Source organism: Ovis aries, chromosome 1, assembly GCF_016772045.2.
Source record: "Ovis aries strain OAR_USU_Benz2616 breed Rambouillet chromosome 1, ARS-UI_Ramb_v3.0, whole genome shotgun sequence".
NCBI classification, from domain to species: Eukaryota; Metazoa; Chordata; class Mammalia; order Artiodactyla; family Bovidae; genus Ovis; species Ovis aries.
This window is the reverse complement of record NC_056054.1, coordinates 113,796,342-113,820,257: the sequence shown is the minus strand read 5'-3', so window position 1 is coordinate 113,820,257 and position 23,916 is coordinate 113,796,342. Positions and strand designations below refer to the sequence as shown.

Genomic DNA, 23,916 nt, shown 5'->3' with positions numbered 1-23,916 from the left:
GTCTGACTCTTTGTGACCCCATGGAGTGTAGCACACCAGGCCTGCCTGTCCATCACCAAGTCGCAGAGCTTGTTCAAACTTATGTCCACTGAGTCAGTGATGCCATCCAAACATATCGTCTTCTGTTGGCCCCTTCTCCTCCTGCCTTCAATCTTTCCCAGCATCAGAGTCTTTTCCAACGAATCAGTTCTTGGCATCAGGTGGCCAAAGTATTGGAGTTTCAGCTTCAACATCCGTCCTTCCAATGAATATTCAGGACTGATTTCCTTTAGGATTGACTGGTTGGATCTCCTTGCTGTCCAAGGAGACTCCCAAGAATCTTCTCCAACACCACAGTTCAAAATCATCAATTCTTCAGCACTCAGCTTTCTTTATGGTCCAGCTCTCACATCCATACATGACTACTGGAAAAACCATAGCTTTGACTAGACAAACCTTTGTCAGCAAAGCAATATCTCTGCTTTTTAATATGCTATCTAGGTTGGTCATAGCTTTTCTTTCAAGGAGCAAGCGTCTTAATTTCATGGCTGCAGTCACCATCTGCAGTGATTTTGGAGCCCAAGAAAATAAAGTCTGTCACTGCTTCCACTGTTTCCCCATCTATTTGCCATGAAGTGATGGGACCAGATGCCATGATCTTAGCTATTTGAATGCTGAGTTTTAAGCCAGCTTTTTCATGCTCCTCTTTTATTTTCATCAAGAGGCTCTTTAGTTCCTCTTCACTTTCTCCCATAAGAGTGGTGTTATCTGCATAGCTGAGGTTATTGATCTACCTTCCAGCATTCTTGATTTCAGCTTGTGCTTCATCCAGCCTGGCAGTTCACATAATAAGCAGGGTGACAATATACAGCCTTGATGTACTTCTTTCCCAACTTGGAACCAGTCTATTGTTCCATGTCCAGTTCTAACTGTTGCTTCTTGACCTACATACAGATTTCTTAGGAGGCAGGTCAGATGATCTGGTATTCCCAACTCTTGAAGAATTTTCCACAGTTTGTTGTGATCCATCCACACAGTCAAACGATTTGGCATAGGCAATAAAGCAGAAGTAGATGTTTTTCTGGAACTCTTGCTTTTTTGATGATCCAAAGGATGTTAGCAATTTGATCTCTAGTTCCTTTGCCTTTTCTAAATCCAGCTTGAATATCTGGAAGTTCTTGGTTCACGTACTGTTGAAGCCTCACTTGGAGAATTTTGAGCATTACTTTGCTAGCGTGTGAGATGAGTGCCATTGCCGTGACAGTCTGAACATTCTTTGGCATTGCCTTTCTTTGGGATTGGAATGAAAACTGACCTTTTCCAATCCTGCGCCCACTGCTGAGTTTTCCAAATTTCCAAAGCTGAACAAAACCACTTCATTTCTCAGTGTTCTCAACTGCAGGGAAGCCTTTTCAATAGTCATTTGTTTGCTGTTCATTATCTCCTATTAGAACATATACCCTGAAATTCTAATGTTAATGCTTTTTGTCACCTAGCCCAAATATCTTTACTTATGAGTCACATTCAAGGCTCAACAAACGTATGCAGGTTGGTTGCTTCATCCGTCTGTCCGTCCATCCATCCATCCAATTCTGGATAAAGGTCTATAGTATGAGTGTACCCACTTTCTGGGAATTTTGAAAAGATTTACAAAGAAATCAATTTTATTTAAATCATAAAAAATATGATTTAAGCACAATTCTGTACAAGACAATAGTCAAGGAGACATAAAGGTGAATAAGACACAGCTCCTTCTAAAAAATCTGACAGGTAAACAACTATAGCACAAAGGTGAACTTAAGGACGATGTAGCCTTGGAGTCCTAGGCTCCACAGGAGAAACAGAAATTAGAGTCCTACCGTGGGCATGACATATATTTAAAATAAACCTTGAAGGATGATTAGGAATTTGACACACAGCAATGTTAACCAAATACTGGGAACGCAATTAATCAGAGTCTGATTATAACTGCTGCCAGCAAACAGGAAAGGCTGTAACTCAATAACTGCTTCTCAGAGTCTCCTGATAAAGGATGTGGGGACTCACAGACAGTTTAGCTTTTCCCAAGGCAAATTTCCTGAATTCTGTGCATTGCCCTCTGGACCCCCTAGTCAGCCTCACCTTCACAGTTTGAGGTCGGTGCTATCAGAAAGGAAGAGCAGGCTCACCATGGCTATTCTCTTATCCTCACCATGGATATACATTCAGAGGTGAGACACCACCACCCTTCCTCCAAACTGTGCCAGGACACGAGGAGGGGCCCATGGGGGGCTTCCTAGGCAGGCTGGAGGACCAGGTGCTGAAATACAGCCTCTAGGCTGGTGTGCAGACAGCATGTCCAGCTGCCACTGTGGGGTGAGCCGTGATTCTGTCTGCAGCAATCCTAGAGACGATCTATTAATATTAAGGGCTAATCTGACAGTGGCTATAGCTCCGAATCAAGAGTAGTCTCTCTTTACTCATTTTTGGTATTAAGGCTGGTCACACAATAATCCTCACACACTAGAGTGAAACACAGACCCTGCACCAACTTCCCCATATCCATGCAAATCCAGGACACTCAGACACCACGAGGTCTCCTCCTACACAAATCCTTTCCCCTCACATGATCTGAAACCCACCAACACAAAACTGGTTTGTTCTGAGTAAGACAGCTCCTCTAACAACATGCAAATATCTCCTGGGAAGCTAAAGTAATATCTGTCAGTCATTCAAGCATTAAATCATTACAACAGTTAAACTGGTTTGTTTACGTCTGCTCCTACAGGAGGACTACCAGTTATAAACCTTCCTTGCTTGAGATGCAAAATATTCAAAGAGGTTTATAGTGCTTGTTGGCATCAGGGGTCTTACCTTGGAATTCATAAACCTCAGGGCCATGGGGTCCATAAATCGTCAAAAAACAAATCAAAATTTTGCAAGTGTGAAGAGAAATTAATTTTTCAAGGCAGAGAATCCAGTCCTCAACGTATTGTGAAAGGTATCTGTGTCCCATGAAAGGTCAAGACCATTCAACAGAAAAACAGGCAAGTGCCTACTTGGCAGCAAGGAGAGAAGGCAAGCAGAGAAGGGCTGGTATTATTTGCACATACTATCCTATCTGAGACTCTTTAATGTTCTGCACAAATTCTAAACTGGTTCTATGTATTCAAAGAGAAAAACAGGAAGCACATAGTAACAGCATTTGAAACCAGGCAGTCATTCAGTAATAGAACTGGGACCAGGCCTGGTTTCCCTGTTCCCAGGTTCTTCCTCCGTAGGGAAATTCCCTCCCTGGTAGGCAGTGTTTAATTATGTGAAGCTTTCTAAACACGGCCTAATTGAATTTTCCATGATTATTAGTGTAAAAGATACCCTCTAAGGCCTGGCACAGAGAGACTGATCCAGAGGCTTTAACTTTGATCATGCCGGTGGCTGTCTTCACTCTTCTGCTGTGCACAACTATTCGCTCTCTGGCTGGCTCTGCGCCTCACTGAGGCCGTGCTGCCGGCCATTATGAAGGGCAGTCCAGTGGTTAAGACTTCACCTTCCAAGGCAGGGGGTGTGGGTTCCATCCCTGGCCAGGGAGTTAAGATCCCACATGCCTCGTGGCCAAAATACCAAAACATAAAACAGAGACAATATTGTATCAAATTGAATGAAGACTTTTAAAATGGTCCACACCAAAAAAAAATTTTTTTTAAAGAAGAAGGGTAGAGAATAAGGCCACCAAGAGGATAAGCAGGCTTAACAGCCATTTTGAAATGAATGTTTTAGTGCAGCCAACAAGTGAATCAAGCCTGCCCTAGCTTGGACATGCAGTATTTATTGAGCACCTACTACGTAGAAAGACTCCTTCCAGGCACTAAGATACAGTAGTACATGAAACAGGTGTGGTTGCTGCTTCTGTGGAGCTCAGGCTTAAGCATTACCATGACAAAATTTCCACCCTTTTGCCATGACTGAATTTAATAATCAAGTGGGATCCACCAGAGGCAGAACACAAAGGTAAAACTACCAAAGATTCAAGCTGAAGTCACTGGGAATTTTTTTCTCCCCCTGCTCCTTAAGCAAGATGATTCTCTTAATTACTCTCAATATTCAGGCTGTCACTAGTCTGAATGATCCAAGGTTACTACAGTTCACAGACCTAGCCCTCTCTATGCTGGCTACTGCTCCTGTCACTTTTATCTGGACACTCTTCCCATCAGCCTCAGATTACGGGGCTATCTTTCCCTTGGTCACCTCCCTGATACGATCTCTTCACCTCTGGGGTGTGCAGCATTCCACCTCACACTGGTCACCCTAAAACATCACATTGACTCTGGAACTCTGAATCAAAGCCCTCATGAGAAGACAGTAAGTACAGATGTGGAAGCAAGTTCCTGACACATCACTGAGAGAAAAATGGGCTCATGAAGCAGAGGAATACACAGAATATCAAATTTTGAAAAAACTACCTGAGTGTCTATATTTGCATATAGAGTGGTACTAGAAGGAACAAATGTTGAGGGAAGGGCCTTTGACTTTTTCCTTGATAAAACTGTCAGGGTTTTATTTTTAGCAACAAACATGTATCATTTGGTCATTGTAAAGCTCCTACGTCAGGCATATTCCCCTAAGCCTTAAAGCTATCGTAGAAAAGAGGAGTCACTGTGAGGACCTTGAGGAGACAAGCTGTGCCTTATCTGTTTTGGCATTGCTGGCGCTTTCTACACAGTGCGTATGACTCTGCCTCTGGAGTCAGAAATGAAAAAGCAAGAGGAAGCGGAGAAGGAAGAGACCTTCCTGGATGTGTGTGGTAACCTGAGCGTGGGACACAGAGCCAGAGCGTGAATTACATGTCAGCAGTCCCTTGCTGGAGGCTCACGGTCTACCCTAGGAGTTTATTGAGCCTTCCTAATAAGCACAGGGGAGTTGATCAGCCTGTGATGATTAAACAGCAGAACTTGCTTTTAAGGAAAGACAAAGAATGGCACGGGACAAAAAATGCACATAACTATGTAGGGTTGAAAGCAAACAGAAGGCAGAAAAAAATGAAACAAGAGGAGACACAGATGAAGAGAAATGGCGCTGCATCAGAACCGAGAAAATGCTGGCACATCTGGAGACGTGGGGGGCACCAGCGATGCACTCGGAGGGAGGGACTTCTGCGAAGTGATGGAAATCAATGTCAGACTGCAAGGAGCCACCGGACAGCAGGCAGTGGGGAAAACATGCTGAGTTTGGGGAGGAAGGCGAGAGTTGACAGAAGTTGTGCCCTTGAATGGGGTTAGCAGGGATGAGGGGGGCTACTTCAGGACCGTAGATAGTAGAACACATTGCCAGGGGGAGACAGGGAGCCAGCCCATGCAAAGAGACGGAGTGGCTGGGGACAAGGGTAGGAGTGCTCATGGAGCTGAAGAAGCAAGTGAAGATGGGTCTGAAACAGACAGGCAAGGGGCAGAGGGCAGTCGGCAATGGCACGAAGAGGTTCAAAGAGAAGGAAGAAATCTTAGGAGCCTCAGAGAAGACGGGTGTCACCTAAGGAGAGTGAGGATGTACCAACAAAACTGACAGGTAGTGAAAGGTTTCAGCACCTTAGCGAGTGGGATTTCTACCCGGGACTCAAAATGGAGTGCAGAGCAGCCCTGGGGAACTAAATGAAGCCAGACAGAATGAATGATTTTCCTTCCCCTTCTTAGTTCATAAGCGTCTCCATGCATTAAATCGGATGAGTAATTTCTACTCATGCATATGTATAGAAAGACACTGTCTGTGAAAGGTTCTGGAGCTGGAGGGAATAAAAACATCAACTCTACACGAAACATCACTCATGACAGAATGATGGATGCCCAGACCCTTCAGATGATACAAAAGAAGTTAGGTAGAGATCGAGAGGCTGGGCTGCTTCTAGATTCCTGGTTATCAGTTTTCCCAGTTTAGCAGAGGCCCCTCAAGAAACTCACACAATGGGAGGCTAAAGGAGAGAACACTCATCCTTAGAAAAAATAATATGGGAAGATGCACACAGTCACCCTTGTCCCTTGTGAATCACAAATGAGAAGGAACAAGAAACAGGTATGTAACAAAAGCAAAGAGCCGGCTCCTGGTCTGCTCATCACTCCCTCATCGTTCAGGACCCTTCATATTTCCGCACCCCTCCATAATCCAGCAGCAGTGCAGCAAAGGGAACACAGGCCAGGGTTTGAGTTCAGGACCTGGGCGTGTGAAGGTCTGAAAGAAAGGATCTCATATAACAGAACTGTCTGTATCTGGGAGGTCTCCATCTGATCTTGGAGGCTCAACATGGATTCTGGAGAGCCATCTGTAAGAATTCTGAGAGAGCTTTTCAGCTCCACAGAACAACAGAGTAATCAATTACTATTCAGTCTGTCTTCTCTCCTAATTATGTATCTATATATCCTAAACTAGGATAGCAACTAATTCTTTTTCAAAATAACGCTTAAAAAACTCTCTTATCTTAAATCCCTACAGGATCCTTTCCTTCTCCCTTTGTAAAGGTGTTACTATCTCCTCCTTTAAAAACGTAGTTATTCGTTTGATCTCACAGCTAAGCACCAATTCATCGAACCACAGTTCTCCTTTCTTTCACTGGCAGATTCTGCCCCAGCCTCTCTAATGACAATGCTCCTGTAGAACTCACACTTCATCTCAGACACCAGCCTGTCTTCTGCCTTCACTCTCCTTTCAGAATGGATACCCTTTTCATTCCTCTTTAAGCCTTCCGAAATGCTGCCTAGGATTTTTGCTGCTGTACTGTTGTAATATACTTACTCTAATAAGAAAGTATTCAAGAAGCACTTCTCTAAGCATCAGCACTTGACTCTTCACGTACTAGAAGATAATTCACTATCTTTTGTCTTCCATTTTTGCTGTCGGCCTAATTATGTTCCTTTGTAGGCAATATTTTTTTCTCCTCTAGATTGTTTTAAGATAGTTATCTTCCACATTCTGTAGTTTCATTACTATGAGACAATAGAGTTTTATTCCTTATTTAAAGAAAAGAATTTTTCTTTACCTTGCTTGTAATTTGATATGCTTCCTGAATCTGAGGATATTCATCATTCCTTAATCATGTCTGGCTTGATCATTTAAACTCTTGATTGTTCACTAAGTTAAACAAGCGGCATGGGGTGCTTAATTTCCCAAGAAATCCCCAAGTTATCAGAGAACAGGTTTATCAATCCCTAAGAGAGAATACATTTCATTCACCTTAAAATCTAGTTTTTTGGCATCCTCCAAAGTGTCCTGAATTGTGATCTATGAGTTTGAAATGATAACAACAAAACTAAGAAGGCAGCTAATGAATGTGCTGGTTTTGAGAGGTGTACAGTACTGAGTGGAACAGCAAAATACAAAGGACAGACGCTCAGGAGACAGGCAGTTCTCCGACCATTTACTAATTATGCAATCATGGAAAACGTCTAATGCCTCAGAAGCTCAATATCTTCATCTTCAGAATGGGAATGACAGATTCTACCACTCCTAGCTGTTAAGACTGAGGAACACACACATCAAACCTCTCCTGACTCCAGATTTAAAGGTAGGAACTATGTTTTGCTCACTGCTGTACCAGTTATCAATTTCTTGCCCTTTTAACACATGCTCTGTGATAATGGGCAGAATTCCTTTATGTATTCATCCTTTACACTGAGCAGGCTGTTTGAATTTCTCTGTATAATGGAAGGACACTGCAGGAGGAGTGGGCTTCTTCTCTTGCTGGTGGTCTGTCCTAGCCACAAGCCCAGAATATAGCTCTTCAGTGAGCTCAGGTTCCCAGTGTGGCTGGGTGAGTCCCACCTACTCATGAAGGTCCTGAACGTGCCAAGCCCCCAGCCACAGTGACACGCCTGCTCCCTCTGTGCGCCCACCTACTGGCTGCACTTCTCATGCACCCGGCCCCTGAGGATTGCTTCCTATTTTCCCAGCAACCGGGGACAAGCTCTGGCGGAGGCAACCCCGTGAGCCTCTCTGCCATTCAGATGGTACGTCACATCCTCCACCATGAAGTGTGAGCCCCAGTCTGGGAGAAGGGTCTCCTCCCCAAACTGGTCCTCCTTTTTGTACTCTCCTTCAGCCCTAGAGGACTCTTAGAATTGCTCTTTACGTCTTGAAGGTCCTGTTTTGTTATAGCTTAGTAATTCTGCATAATCCTTCTATTTAAAACACCGTGTGAGACTTGTGTCCCAGTTAGACCCAGACTGACAAACCGCTGCTTTCCTCAGGGCCTTGCACAACGACCAGCAACACACATCAGCTCTCCATGCATTCTCTCCTCCCTGCCCCAGTTAGCCTTGAATAATTTACCTGCCTTGCTCAAAATCAAAGCACAGCTCCATGTGGAGGGTCAAAACTAGAATGCGCTTCCTCTAACTTCTAATCATCTCACCAACTGCTTGGATGCTAATTAATGCCATTTCTGGGGAATGACTAGAAACTCTTTGGGAGTGGGGGATATACCTGCTTGATCCTTTATACTCAAAACTGGAGAATTACTTCTAGTCTGGCTCCTGAAAACTTCAGGTTTGATTAATTTACTTCCTCTGGTTTAAAGAAAAAAAAGATTTTTATTTGTTTGACAATCTGATCCCTAATATGATGAACATAAATGTCCTAGAGACTTTTAAAATCAAATATGTAAATTCTGTCAGTGCCCAATAAATCTAAAAAGGCAGAAGACATCAAGGCAGGGAAAACTGAGTTTCAAAAGCACAGTGACTTCCATAACAGTATAGCCACTCCAGTGCTATTTTTAAGCTTTTTTTCTTTTTTTTTAAATGAGTATGCCCTTTAAATCAGAAAAGGTAAAATAAGCATATTAACTAAAGAAGTGAAAATAGAGGAAAAATAAAAACATCTTCATTTTCCAGGCTTCCCATTTTATTCAACAGTCTTATCAATGACTTGGATGAAAATATTAAAATTTCACTTAACAGAAAATGAAGAGGGACAGTTAACATGTTACTAGAACCTGCTGTGATGGTTTATACTGGGTCAGTTCAGCTATGCTACAACTACGTATCTCAGCATTCCCTTCCCTGCAGAACCACAGTTGAGGACTGCTCACAAGAGAAACTTGTGGGGATTTAGGAGGCTGAGACGGAGAAGGCAATGGCACCCCACTCCAACGGCACCCCACTCTTGCCTGGAAAATCCCATGGATGGAGGAGCCTGGTAGGCTGCAGTCCATGGGGTCGCTGAGATTTGCACACGATTCAGTGACTTCACTTTCACTTTTCACTTTCCTGCATTAGAGAAGGAAATGGCAACCCACTCCAGTGTTCTCGCCTGGAGAATCCCAGGGACGGCAGAGCCTGGTGGGCTGCCGTCTGTGGGGTCACACAGAGTCGGACACGACTGAAGCGACTTAGCAGCAGTAGCAGCAGGAGGCTGAGATGAAGTAGCAATAATGCTCTGAAGGTCATTATTCATTCGAGGCAGGAAAGGATGAACATGGAGGTACTAGTGAGCTGTAATTTGCCCTCACTCTTCGGTGCCCCGTACCTGGCTGTCCTTCAGAACTATCAGCCCTGCAGAATCACAGTGAACCGAGGACTGCCATCAGAAGCTGCAACTGCAAACTCAAAGGCAGCAGCCATCAAGGGTCAACAGCCCCCCACAGACATCCGTGCCTGTCCCCGTCACGATTCCACTCTAGCACATGAAAGCACCTAGCATCCTGCATGCTCTGACTTCTAACCCACACCAGGACTGGCTCATGACCTCCTTGGTCTTTTTTGGACCTTTTACTTCCTGGCTCCTGCCATTATTGTATAGGTCTAGAATGTTAGTTGCTCAGTCGTGTCTAACTCTTTGAGACCCTAAGGACTGTAGCCCGCAAGGCTCCTCTGTCCATGGATTCTCCAGGCAAGAAGACTGGAGTAGGTTGCCATTTCCTTTTCCAGGGGATCTTCCTGACCCTAAATCCTATAACAAATCCTTCATGCCATAACAGTCATAGTTATCTGCTTCCAGGATTCACAAGTATCCAAAAGTTCTGAATAACACGTTCAAATGAAATGCATCTAATTTAACAATAGTGTATGTAAAATTATGTACTTAGGCTAAAAAACAAAGCAGAAAACTACAGAAATAAAGAAAGGGTAAAAAAATCTTGATTGAAAGCAATTACTGTGAATATCCTAAGGATTCTGAACAATTAAATCCACCACAATGTACGACTTAACAGTTTGTTTAACACATGAATAAAACATGTTATGATCTAATTCTTAAAAAACAAATGCAAAACTCTATATCATGAGGATAAAACCGTGTCTCTAAATTTACACTAAGACAGCATCTGGAACATTATATTAAATTCCAACATATTTTTATGAAGAAATATGATGTTTTGAAATTAGGAAGTCTAGAAAAAATATAATGAAGAATGGCTTCAGAAACTTTAGGGAAATAAGATCAATATATGTGTGGCTCCAGAGAGGAGAGCTAGGATAAATGGACAAAAATTACGTAAACAAAGACATTTGCCTTCACTGAATTAAGAATGCCATAACAGCAAACACTTTAGAGAAATAGAGGCATCCTGTAATGGAGGGGAAATGAACCAGATGCTCACCACAGTACTTTAACCTCTTAAAGCTCATGACTGTAAAAGTTACATGGGGTTCAAGGAGAGGGAGAGGGAGTTTGTACATAATGGATGCAAAGTTTAGAGTTATGAGAACATCTTGGAAGCAGATAGCACTGCTGATTGCACGACACAGTCAATGTAAGGAAGGCCACTCTTTTGTATACTTAAAAGCGGACAGAATGGCAAACTTTCTGTTTATATATATACACACACATGCATATATATACACATATATATATTTCATCACAATCTTAAAAATGATTCTATTATTCTGTGTGAGGGATGCAAAAAATTTAAACTGAAACTCTGACTTGATAAAAAACAAAAACTTCATTACTTCATTATTACTTTTCATTACTGCAAAGTCATTTCTTTAGGAAGAGTACATTTTTACCATAAAGGAGTTTTCCTAACATGAACGCTACGGTAATCAAAGGCATAGAAATTATGTATTCCTCAACAATGCTACTGAATCCAACTAGAGTGGTTCCTTACAGGCAGGAAAATAATTATACCCAAGAAAAAGCTCATTTGTAAACGTTACTATATATTATCATGATAATATATGTTACTATTGATGACAAAAGGGTACACACACAGTTTAGAAAAATGTCCTCTTTCATCTACCCACAGCACATAGATACAAAAACACATGTAGAAACTAAAATACAATTTAATACATGAGGGAAAAAAACATAGGAGGGGGGAAAAGTAACTAGGAAACTGGGAAAGCATTAAGAAAACTTCATTCTTTTGTTCATAAACACAGGCTGTTCAATTTTGATACATCAGCAAGATATCCACAAGACATCTACAACCAAAAAGTCTGCTGTATGGAAGGTTTTTTGGTTTTTGTTTTTTTTTTTAAGGTGGGGTTTGGCCAAAGAAAAATTCACTTTAAGATTTCTTTGATGTCTTCTACTCCCCACCAAAACCCATTTTTCTTCTTAAAAAATGAATGGAAAAAGATATACCATACTAATACTAATTGGGAAGAAATCTTTGAAAAAGAACAAAGTTGGAAGACTAAGTCTATCTGAGTTCAATGATTGTTAAGCTACAGCAATCAAGACGCTATGGTACTGGTATCAAGACAGACAATTAGATAAACGGGACAGATTAAAGAGTTCTGAAATAAACCACACAGATATGGATAACTGATTTTCAACAAAGGTACTTCAGTGGAGAAAGAACAATCTTTTCAACAAATGAGCCTGGAACAACTGGACATTCATTTGCAGAGCAAAAACAAAACTGCCCCCAAATTACTTTTGATATATTCCTCACATCATATAAAAATTGATTCAAAATAGATCATATACCTAAACATAAAGTCTAAAATTATAACGCTTCCAGAAGAGAACACAGAAGAAAATCTTTGTGACCTTGAGTAAGCAAAGATTTTTTAGATATGACACCAAAAGCACAAATGATATTATATGAACTTCTTCAAAAGACACTACTGACATAAAGACAACCCAGACTTGAATATTTGCAAATCATATATCTGATAAAGGACATGTATCCAAAATTTATCAGGAACCCTCAAAATTCAAAAAAAGAAAGCAAAACACCTAAATTAAAAATGGGCTAAGAGACTGGAACAGATGCTTCACAAAAGATATATAAATGGCACATGTGATGCAAAGATGCTCAACATTGTTACTCACTAGGAAGACGCAAATTAAAGCCACAATGAGATACTACATTATGCCCATATGCAGGGCTAAAAAGACTGATGACGCCAGATGCTGGCAGGGATGTGAAGAACTAGTGGTATAATCGCTTTAGAAAAAAGTTTGGCGGTTTCATAAAAAGTTCAACAGGGACTTCTCTGGCAGTGCAGTGGTTAAGACTCTATGCTTCCACTGCGGGGCGGGGGGTGGGGGGGCGCAGGTTCTATTTCTGGTAGGGGAACTAAGATCCTGAAGAAGGCGATGGCACCCCACTCCAGTACTCTTGCCTGGAAAATCCCATGGACAGAGGAGCCTGGTAGGCTACAGTCAGTCCATGGGGCCACGAAGAGTCAGACACGACTGAGCAACTGAGCTTTCACTTTTCACCTTCATGCATTGGAGAAGGAAATGGCACCCCACTCCAGTGTTCTTGCCTGGAGAATCCCAGGGACGGGGGAGCCTGGTGGGCTGCCGTCTATGGGGTCACACAGAGTCGGACACAACTGAAGTGACTTAGCAGCAGCAGCAACTAAGATCCTGCATGCCGCTACAACACAGCTAGTAAATAAATAAAAATAAAGAATGGTACAGCCAAAATAAAGACACACACATTAAGTCACTCTGAGATTCACTAACCAAAGAGATAATCACTTAAAATTCACTTTAAAAAGAAGCTCAGCATACACCTAACAAATAATCATTCTACTCCTGGGTATACACCCAAGAAAGATTAAAAACATGTATCTACCAAAAGGCTGTATATCAACAGTTGTAGAAGTTTTCACAGTAACAGTCAAAAACTGGAAATCACGGAAATGCCCATTAAATGTGAATGGCTAAGTAAACGGTGCGATACATTGGGAAGCACTCCATGTGCCCAGTTGTATCCGACTCTTTGCGGCCTCACGGACTACAGCCACCCAGGTTCCTCTGCCCGTGAAAATTTTCAGGCAAAGATACTGGAGTGGGCTACCATTTCCTACTCTGGGAGATCCTCCCGACCCAGGAATCAAACCTGCATCTCTCATGTTTCCTGCACTGGCAGGTGGATTCTTTACCACCAGCGCCACCTGGGAAGCCCATACAATGGGCAACAACTAATAAAAAGGGATAAGCTATTGATATATGCCGCGGCAAGGAATTCATCTTACAATAATTAGATTAAACGGAAGGAGCCAGACCGAGAGAAAGCAGGGGTACACTGTACTACTGTGTACTATGTACTTTTTACTCTATTTATACAAAACTCAAGAGAGCACAAACTCATCTCCAATGACAGAAGGGAGATGAGTAGCTGCCTGGAGACTTTTGGGGAAGGAGGAAGGGAGACAGGGCAGGGAGGGATGAAAGGGAAAGGATACAATATGGGACAAGGAGACTTTGGGAGGATATATGCTTAGTGTCTCGGCTGAGGTGACAGTTCTAGAAGTCAAATGTAATGTGAGAGAATTTACCCAACTATTCATGTTAAATATGCTCAGTGTCTGTATGTCAACTATACCTCAATAAAGCTGCTATAAGAATAAATAAAAGCAAAAAAAAAAAAAAAGCAACAGCTTGTTTGGGATATGAAACTTTGGGGAAAGTTTCTTCTTTCAAACCAGGAAAAGGCAAGATTAAAGTTCATGCCCAGCACCCACACAGAGGTCACTTTTATATGTATATAATGCCACTGTAAAAAGTAAAACCCAAGAAACTTCCTTTCACAAGGTGCAAATGACAAGGTTTGTCCATTCACATCCTTCAAGCCCCATTCTGATGCAACATGTTTCCTGAAGCAGCCTTTCCTTATCATTTAAGTAGAAAGTGATCATTCCCTCCTGTGAATCACCTTAACACTTAATTTTTGGATTATTAATTCAATACATTTATCCATCTACCCATCACACATTTACTAAATGCCTCATAGAGAACAGACACAGGCTTAGTGCTAGAAATACGAAAGTGAGTTGAACACAGCTCTTCACTGATAAGAGCCTCATAGTCTAGCGGTAAAAGATACATTTTTAAGTGGCAGTAACACATAACAATTATTTCAACAAACACAAGTACAAAAGAAACACAGAGAATGAAATTCATTTTGTCAGACACACTGTCTTGTACTACAATGATTTGTTCAGGATTCCATTTCCCTGCTGCTGCTGCTAAGTCACTTCAGTCATGTCTGACTCTGTGCGACCCCATAGACGGCAGCCCACCAGGCTCCCCCGTCCCTGGGTTCTCCAGGCAAGACTGGAGTGGGTTGCCATTTCCTTCTCCAATGCATGAAAGTGAAAAGTGAAAGGGAAGTTGCTCAGTCGTGTCCAGCTCTTCGCGACCCCATGGACCGCAGCCTACCAGGCTCCTCTGTCCATGGGATTTTCCAGGCAAGAGTACTAGAGTGGGGTGCCATCGCCTTCTCCATCCATTTCCCTACTTCAGTAAACTTCTTGTTCCTAAGAACAAGGGACTTGTTTTAGTCATTTGCTAAGTTACCTAGCACAGTACCCAGGATAAGTGTTCTAAATGGGCATATTTGTCTGAATGAATGGAAACTCCATTTCACAGTTATCTACTCTTTAATCTAGATGGCAAGGCCACCATAAATGCTGACTTCTCAGGTGAGTTCCAACCTTAATTCACCTTGTCAACCAAGGCAAGTAATTGAGAGGAGATAAAATCAGAACTTAAATCTAGAACCCCCAAATCCCAAAGGAATAGCTAATACCCTTTCCCCAGTGGGAAAAAACAGGAAGGAGGAAGAGGGGGATAGGGCTTGGTCGGCAGAGACCCAGGACAGAATAATGACACAGATGAACTGAGAGCCTGTGTGGGTCCCAGCAGGGCCCCGGCTGTGTGTACGTATCACCACCAGGCACTCCTCTGCCTGGGGCACACACGGACGGCAATCATCTAATCTCTGTAGGAACACCGGTCTCACCGTGAAAGCAATTTCTATGGACTCTGTTTGTGACTTTCTGCTGCCCCAGATGAACACAACCCCCTTATCCATGCTCAGTTTCTGAAGGGGCAGAACGGCAGAGCAGATTAACTGTGGGAAATTATAAGCATAGGCTAATGGAAAAACCCACTTCTCTCATTTTGATCAACATACATACAATCATGAAATTTCAGTTAAAATATAACTGATACAAAATGAAAAGGTCTCCAGTTACAACTAAAACAGTTGGATTAAACGTCAAGCAGAAACCCTTCATAGTTCCCCTAGCACAATTATGAGAAGAATTTTCCTCTCTAAAAGATATGGCAGATTTGCTTCTTGAACTTACATCTACAGAAACAACAGATCTCTGGAGGGGGAAGGAGAAATTTATTTTTCTTTGTCTGGACGTACCGCGCCGACAGATGGCTCCAACAGGTGGCCGGTGGGCCCTGGAGACTGGGCGCTTACCTGTAGATAGGATCCTGCATCACCAGCATCTTGCTCTCATCCCACGTCCACTCCTTTTTCTGCAATAAAAGAAGCTGTAAATGAATAAGTTAGGCTTGTCCTCAGCTACAGAACCAGGGCACACACTGAGCTGCTAACGCTTATGCAAACACATGCATTTGCTTCTGGCCTTGTTCCCTCTAAGAGGCCTGGAGTGGATTGCTCCAAATGGACAAGTGGAAAATGTCAAGTATCGGGTCGGATGTGTCTCCTTCAAGCACTTTAGGAGAGTGTCTCTCAAGGGTACTGAGAGTAGGCAGGAGCCAAAGGGTCTCAGGGGACCACAGTCTAAATCATACTTTTGTGGAGAAGTAACCAGGAAAAAAGATCATACATCATTCCAGTGGAGCAGGAGAAGCAGGGAGAACAAGAGAGGGGCTGCCACAGGGACTGAATGATGCTGTCAAATCCATGTGCAACGCGGACCCCAGCCTCCCTCCCTTCAGGAGCAGAGGAAAGGGCTGAACACAAGCCTGGCAAGCTAACTAGTACATTTATAGTAACCCAAAATAGGATATTCACCTGGCTATGAGCCTAACCTACTGTGAACTCAAAGGAGATGGACCCCTAAGCAGCTGGGGAAGCGGACAGGAACGGGGACAGAGGATGGTAGTGGGGAGAGGATTCTAGGGCAATACTGGAACCCCAGACGCTTGATGAAGTCAGTGGCACTCCGCCACGTCGGGGGAAGCAGCCATCTCAAGCCCTCAGGCACACCTGCAGTGCAGGGACAGAGAATTCTGCTCCACCTTCACTGGACTCTGTCGGGGCAGTGTGTTCAGGACTCCTGGGAGGAACACTCTCAGCTCCCCAGGGAAGAGAAGATGGGGAGGGGGCTCACTACCAGCTCGCAAGGCTGAAGTCCCACACTCTTCCCAGCGGGGGAGTCTGGAGTCCCTTGTTACTCCTGGCAAGGGGAGAGTCTAGGCTGCCATTCAGTCTGGGGGCCAGGGGTAGGGGGAGCTTTTCCATGCTTTCTGGCTGGAAGTTTTCTGCCTTGCTATGCCTCCCCTTCCCTCCTCCTTGGGTATGAGAGAAAGCAGGCTTTGTTGGGGTTCTATGTCTGATTCCAGTGTCATAGCTGGGTGGCAGGCTTCTTTTGACTCTGAGTCTGGGATTTACGAGATGAAAACTAACCTCAGGGAACTCACAACTGTTTCCTTCCTTGCGTCCCCAGCCAGGCTGCCTTTTTTCCACCTTTCAAAATCTTACGTTTGTTTTACAGATAATGGTCAGAGTTTTCAGCTGTCCTTTAGCAGGAAGAATAGAGAAAAATGCACCCATCTGAAAAGTGGAAGTCTGGTTTGTGTGTTTTTACAAAGCTCCAGATGCCAGGGCTCCAACTCTTCGGAGTCATTCCTACAACAATGGGTGTGAGCTTGTGTGAGGCCAGTAATCTTCAGCTTTAACAAACATTCCAGGTGATTGTGACGTGACCCTAGGGTTGACAGCCATTCTTCGACACCAAAGAAAAGGTATAAAGTGAAATCCCTAATAGGAGAGAATCTCAGCATACTTCCTCTGGAGTCTTGGGCTTGGCACAGGAGAGTCTCTTGACATTCTAAAGACAGCTAGCTGATGGGGATCCCATTACACTGTTCCTGGCCAGGGCCCATTCCTGATGTTACTCAATAAACAGCCACTGTGAATTGAATACTGGGTGGGCTAACAAGTGAGGCTGCTCTGCTCCTGAGGGAATCCAGCTTCAGTGTGCTCACTATCAGGAAAGTCTGCTCATTACGTCCTTGCTACTCTGTTGTAATTTTTCAAAGTTAACAGAAGAGTTAATAACTCAAAGCACCAAAAAGCCCATAAAGGTCCGAGAAGCTGCCACACCCACTGCCCCTCTCAGAAGAAAGTAACCTCAAAGAGGGTTCTTTCTGAGTGTGGGTGACTTGGCTTACGCTCTGTGCAACTGATGAACTGGCCTTGCTAACCAGCCATGACTGATGGGGCTCAGAATCAGCAGCTGCCTGCACACGAGCAAGGCCAAGTGTCACAGAGGGGCTGGCCAGAGCTGCCCAGCCCTTGAGCTCCGAGGCCAAGAAGACTCGTGTGTGCACGCGAAGTCTCTTTAGCTGTTTCCGACTCTCTACTATGCCACAGACTGCAGCCTGCCAGGATCCTCTGTCAAAGGATTCTCCAGGCAAGAATACTGGAGTGGGCTGCCATGGCCTCCTCCAGGGGAATCTTCCCGACCCAGAGATCAAACCTGCGTCTCTTGCATCTCCTGCACTGGTTTCTTTACCACTAATGCCACCTGGGAAGCCTGAGAAGACCCAGTTCCACCCAATCAAATCCTCTCCTTAGACTATCAGATCCTAGATGGAGCCTAGACGGAGCCCCCAGTAATGGTAGGTGTATATCTTTCCTCTCAGGACTGCACCCCTGAGGAAATGGAAGCATCATGTACCAGCCCACATTTCCTCCTAGCCTACTATAAGCCTCTGCTGAAGGTGATCTGGGCAAGACTCTTCCTTGCAAGTCTAAGGAATGCAACTAACCCTTTCATCAAAAGGAAAGACTAATGAGGCAAATAATACGGAATAAATATTTTTCTTTCTCTGGAAGATCTGAAGAGAAGGATTCCCAGGACTCCCAACTCCCAGGGAACCTTATGTTATTTTATTGAGGAATATCAGAAGGGGCCACAGCAGGCAGAAAATACTCTCCTTTCTAAAGTGATATGAGTATCCGTATAGAAAATCCTGGCCCCAAAATAAACAAACATCTTTTCACTTGCTAATTTTCTTTTTCTGAAAATTCCATTAAAATCCACTTAAGTAAAAGTCATAAAATCCCATTATATTTCCCCTTAAAGGTCTTGTAATAATCCTTGCATTACTTGTAGTAGTCCTTGAGAAGGGGACCACAGAGGATGAGATGGTTGGACGGCATCACTGACTCAGTGAACATGAGTTTGAGCCAGCTCCGGGAGATGGTGAAGGACGGGGAAGCCTGGCGTGCTGCAGTTTCATGAGATCGCAAAGAGTCAGACACGACTGAGCAACTAAACAACTACAGCAATCCTTGCATGAATCCATTCAATCTATGAAGGGATAAAGAAATTATCAAAATAACTCAAAGGGTCTGGAGCATAGACAGGACTCAACAATGTTTCAGTTATTCAAAGAACCTGAGGCAAATATGGTTGGAGCATTTTAACCCTGTCTCCTCAATGTCTGGATGATGTTCCAACACCTTGAGAACTAAAGGCTCTCTACTCCTGCCCACACATCGTATATCCTTCCTATTCCATCATCTTTCAAATAAGACCCAGAGCAGTGCAGTTTCTTGAGCAAGGTGTCTCCATAGTTAATAGCCACTCAGGATTAGACTCAAGTTCTCCTGAGTTTTTGACCAGTAAGGGTGCTCTGGTACAATTCAGAATCAATGTATTATCTGAATAGCTTAAATCAGAGGGACTGATTCTTCTTTTTGCTCTGAACTTGTTTTAAACATCTCCTCTATTTTCTAAATATTATAGAGAAAAAAACACACACACACACACAAAGAGATCAACCTTCTCTCTCACTTTTCTAATAGTCTTCTAAGGAAAAAAATTTCAGGAAAAATTTGTTTTTAAAGAGAGAAAGAAAAGCTAATGACCTACCTTTATGGGATTATAAATCAAATTTGGCTTCAACTGTGGAAGAGAGATACATTATTGAATAATAACTAGAGCCAAATTCAGTTTAACTGTGCTCAGAAAACTCAGAGCTCCAAATTATACCTGAAACCACTGCTTTTTTAGTGCTTGGAATTAAGGGCTTTGAGTTCTGGTAGCTTTGGGAGGAAATTTTCAGTTTTGCTACTCTCTGTCCTCAATGAGCTGTGGTCTCCAAAATATGCCAGGAGATGAAGACATTTCACGTTGAAACGGGAGTGGAAAAGGAGGTGGAGGACGGAAGAGAAGAGACAGGGGGACGGCGGGGGACGCTGCTCTAGAGCCCGTGGCACCTCCGAATACTTTGGAAGAAAAGAGCACCCTGCAAACAGCCCTGGGAGGGCCGGCAGGACTGAGCAAGGCTGGTCTTCCGGCTCCTTCAACCTGAAGTCCAGGCTCTGCAGGGCCTTACTGGTACCACTGGGAGCTCAAGCAGTAACATCGCTGAGGCCAATGAGCAAGGCCCAGGGGGACAAGATCTACCTCCTCACTAGCTCCATAAGTATAAAGAAACAGGGATAAAAATGCGAGTGGGCAAAGCATACCTAGTGGGGCATACTGATACCCTAGGGGCAGCTGTCCAGCATTTTGCCACACATTCAGAATTGGGGTATAACTCCTCTCTCTTACTCTTTGTCCCCTCTGTACCTACAAAGGACACTGTGGCACTGCTGAGCCTTTTAAGAGAACTCTGATTTAATTTATTAGCCCATCCCTCTCTATGCCTTTCCCCACCCTAGCAGTCTCCCCTTCCCTACTTTTCTTCTTTTTAAAAAATGTATTCCACACTGCAAGGTAATTAAAAAGTCATGAGATAGAGAGAGCAGCTTAACTTGAAGGAAGGTTCTGCTTCACATACTGGCTAATAAAAATTTTGTAGAGAAAGGAAGATTGTGTCACACAAACGTGCCCCACAGACCTCTAATTACAGGAAGTGTAACTAACCCAGGGCCCCCAGATGCTGCATTCGAAATCCATCATTACGTACACGCAGGGGCCCCACTCCCAGACAATGATCAGCGTGCGGGGATTCTGAGAAGGCCCGTCCTCGGAGACACAGGGATCCCCCTGACAGACAATCAGAACTCCCTGGCAGCCCTGCCAAGCCTTCCTCGGACCACACTGGAGCCTAAGACACTTTCACCCAGCCTGTCTTCCTTCCTTCCGCTCTCCTTCACTTGGAGTCAGACCCACACTGAAGCCTGACAGCTATGCCAGCCTTGCCTCCACACTTTCTCCCACGGGCATTTAATCCTGTCTTGGCATTTAATTGTTGGAGGACCTAGAATAACACAAAGTGAGAAAGTAAAAAAGGAAAGATACAGGAAAGTCATATTTAGCCGCTTCATTTTCTTCATTCTTACCGGAAATTTCCCAGGTGATTCGGAAGAAAATATTTTCTTCCACTTAAGAACTTTATATACTGCTTCTCTTATACTATCAAAATTGACCTCCACTTTCAAGACAATGAGGCTCAGGAAGATAACTTACTCCCCAGCAAGGCCACCTAGTTCAGTGGCAATTAAAGCCCAACTTATTTACCTCTAGATCCCACGTCTCTTTGCTACTCCAAGTGACAGAACCAAAGGTTTTCACTCTCCACTGTCAGGAAGCTTTTCACTTTCAACAGAGAGAAAGGGTAACAGGCTTGCAGTGCATGTTTTTATAAGACCCTAAATGAGGCAAGCACATCCTTAACTACAGATTCTTCTCTTTCCTTTATCTAATGAGTGTAAATATCCAGTCCTCCATGAAAAGTTACAGCCATCCTGAAATTCCAAAATTTCCTGACAGGGATGGAAGCCTGGTTCAGAGGTAGTCTGCCTGGAACAGTGCCAAGAACAGAAAACAGAGTCAAGGATATGGAACCCAGAAATGGATATGGCATCTCTGGAGGCCTTCCCTAGGAACCCAGAATAGAGGAAAACTCTGTACTTCCATTTATTTCCTATCCTACTGGAAATTATCAGGAAGCACACCACAAAACCTTATTAATGTTCTTGAAAGCAATGGTGACTTCTTAAACAATTGAAAAAAAAAAAAAAACACAGCACCTTGCAAAGGCCACAGTAACTCAGCTTGGCAAGCTCCCCACACCTCCAGGCAGAATGGGATAGTCTGAAAACACAGCCACCACCCATCTTAAAGTATAACCCATACAGATACAGAAAACACAATTCAAAACTGAGGCACTAATAAGCTCTCACACGATGCACAAAACTCCTAACATGCCTGTGTTAAAACTAGCGAAAAACATGGTAGAAAGAAGACTGGATTCGGTTTAGTCCCGGCTCTGTGACTGCCCGGGTGACCTCAGGACCATTTCTGGGCTTCTCCTGTCCTCTGTTGGGGGATCAGACTTTTAAAGATCGTTCTCCCAAATTCTGGTTCTATAATTCTAAGCTGTGTGTTTTCATAGGAATGAACAGTACTCTTGAAGCCGGAAACTAGTTTCCTTGCGATGTGGTATCCCAGTAACAGGGTACAGGTTAGAAGTCAAAGACTCTGGATTAATTAATTAGGCATCTCCTATAGAGCAGTTTTTCTCTAAAGGAGTCTGAGGAGATTAGTTCACACACAGCAACATGATGGCAGGAAGAACCCACTTGGGATCTGAACAAGACAGACCTGGTTCAAACCCCAACTTCACCACTGTTGGGACTTGAGGTCTTGGGCAAGTCGCTCAATCTTCTTTTGCAAACCAAACCTAAAAGTGATACCTACCTCACAGGATGGCTGTGCAGATCTAGTTAGTATATACTGCATCAAACAAAGCCTAGCAAATGGCAGGGGCTGAATTTCAGTGTTAGCTATTATTGTTAGATGTACTTGTTATCATCTTAGTGTGTAATAACAATCAGATGGCTCCCACTGGTCTTCTGCCTTCCCAAACAGATAAAACAGAACCAGAGAGAACACATGGCCCTTGCCCTTAATGGCTCAGAGCCTATGGGGGAAAGACACAAATAACTAAAATGCAATGCCATAGGAGCTGTGATAGACCAATGTGTGCATGTAGCTAATTTTGCAGGAAAGGGTCCTACCCAGTTCCTTTAAACACAGTAAATATCTGTTAATGAGAACAGCAGAGCCTTTCTAAAACAATGCTTTAGGGGAGTCCAATACACTTATTGGTGTGTATTAAAAAAAAAAAAAACACACACACAGGAAACAGAGGCCCTTTAGTCCTTTTGTAGAAAAATCCTTTGGATGAAGTTCAAGACTAATCTTCCTTATTCAGAAGTCCATTCCCTAGCCAATGGTGCTGTACTGTGACGCCAGTACTATAATAAATAATCATTATTTATTATGATCATTATTTAAAAGATCATTATTTGGGCCTTGCTGGGAGTTGAAGATAATGTACTGACTGAGAAACAACAAAGCAAAGCCAATTATCTTTGTAGCTGGGTTTACAGCACAAATACAACCCAAGAGTCACAGGAGAACTTGAGATTCATTATCCGCTGGTGCCAGTTAAGGACAACAGCATTTTAGGCACATTAATGTAACCAAAAAGATGTTTTCATTTCTCTTCACATCACAATAAGAGATGATCCCAATATATTTGGCTACTGCCTGTATTAGAATAAAGCACCTGATGATCAGAGTCACTGAAGAAGTCCTGCTTTTAATATAACGAAGTTAGCACTATCCACTGAGGCCTCTCTATGCTTAGGGAGGCTCTTATCCACGTTTTTTTCAAATGGGACGACTGATGGAATGAGAAAGAGGGAGAAGAATGTGACAGCCAAGAGTAGCAAATAAGACTTCATTTGATCCAATTGCTAAGTACTCAATTCTTCCCGATTTAATGACACCCTCATACACAAATCATAATCACTCACCCAACTAGCCAACAGCCACGATCACTGGAAACACACTACACGCACCAGGCATCCAAGTAAGTGCTGAGCTTACAGAGATGGCCCTGATCTTAAACACTCTCTGCAGAGCAGGGAGTCCCAGTAAACACTCTTTTCCCCCAGCCAGGAGCCATACCATCATTCAACAGTCTTGGACAGGCTATGGACAGAGCAGCAGCTTGGAAGCTGCTTGGGGAAGTTCTTGACCTCTGAGGTTCCCATCCTGCCCTGGAAGTTCAGGAGACAGAAACTTTCTACACAAACCTATTTGGTCTCTGGGATCTGCTTTCTTTGTAGCACAAAAGGTTTTCAAAAGCCTGAAGAAGCATAGGTGACCTATACATACACACACATGCCCCTAAATGCATCATTCCAGAGTTGGTACAGAGTAACTGAGCTGACAAGGTTAAAGTGATTGCCTAATCCAACTCATTTAAAATGACTTGCTTAGAACCACCCAGCCAGGAAGGTAAGAATTGGGACTAGAACCTAGGTCTTTTCCTCTCAGCTGAGGGCTCCTTCCAACATGCTACACTGACCTAGTAAAAAGCAACATGCTCTTAGGAGGAGGAGGGGACCACTGCAACATTTTTATTGACTAGTACAGCACACGAACAGTGAGGGCACACCACACGGTGCCTACGGCAGAATATCAGCCACGACTCTTCCACACTTACAGCTACCTGGCAAGAGCTCCAGTCCTTAGCACTGAAATATGCTGACTG

General features: G+C 43.4%; 1 protein-coding gene across 2 annotated transcripts in view; it reads right to left on the bottom strand.

The window, feature by feature from the left end:
* C1H1orf226 (chromosome 1 C1orf226 homolog) overlaps window positions 1-23,916 on the bottom strand; it is a 359,016-nt gene that overhangs the window by 81,340 nt on the left and 253,760 nt on the right. The window contains exon 4 of one of the 2 annotated variants that reach the window (XM_012185108.5): window positions 15,620-15,693. In XM_012185108.5, coding sequence (XP_012040498.1) covers window positions 15,620-15,693 — 74 coding nt within the window. The remainder of the gene's footprint in view (window positions 1-15,619; window positions 15,694-23,916) is intronic. The other variant, XM_004002706.6, reaches the window with a different exon arrangement.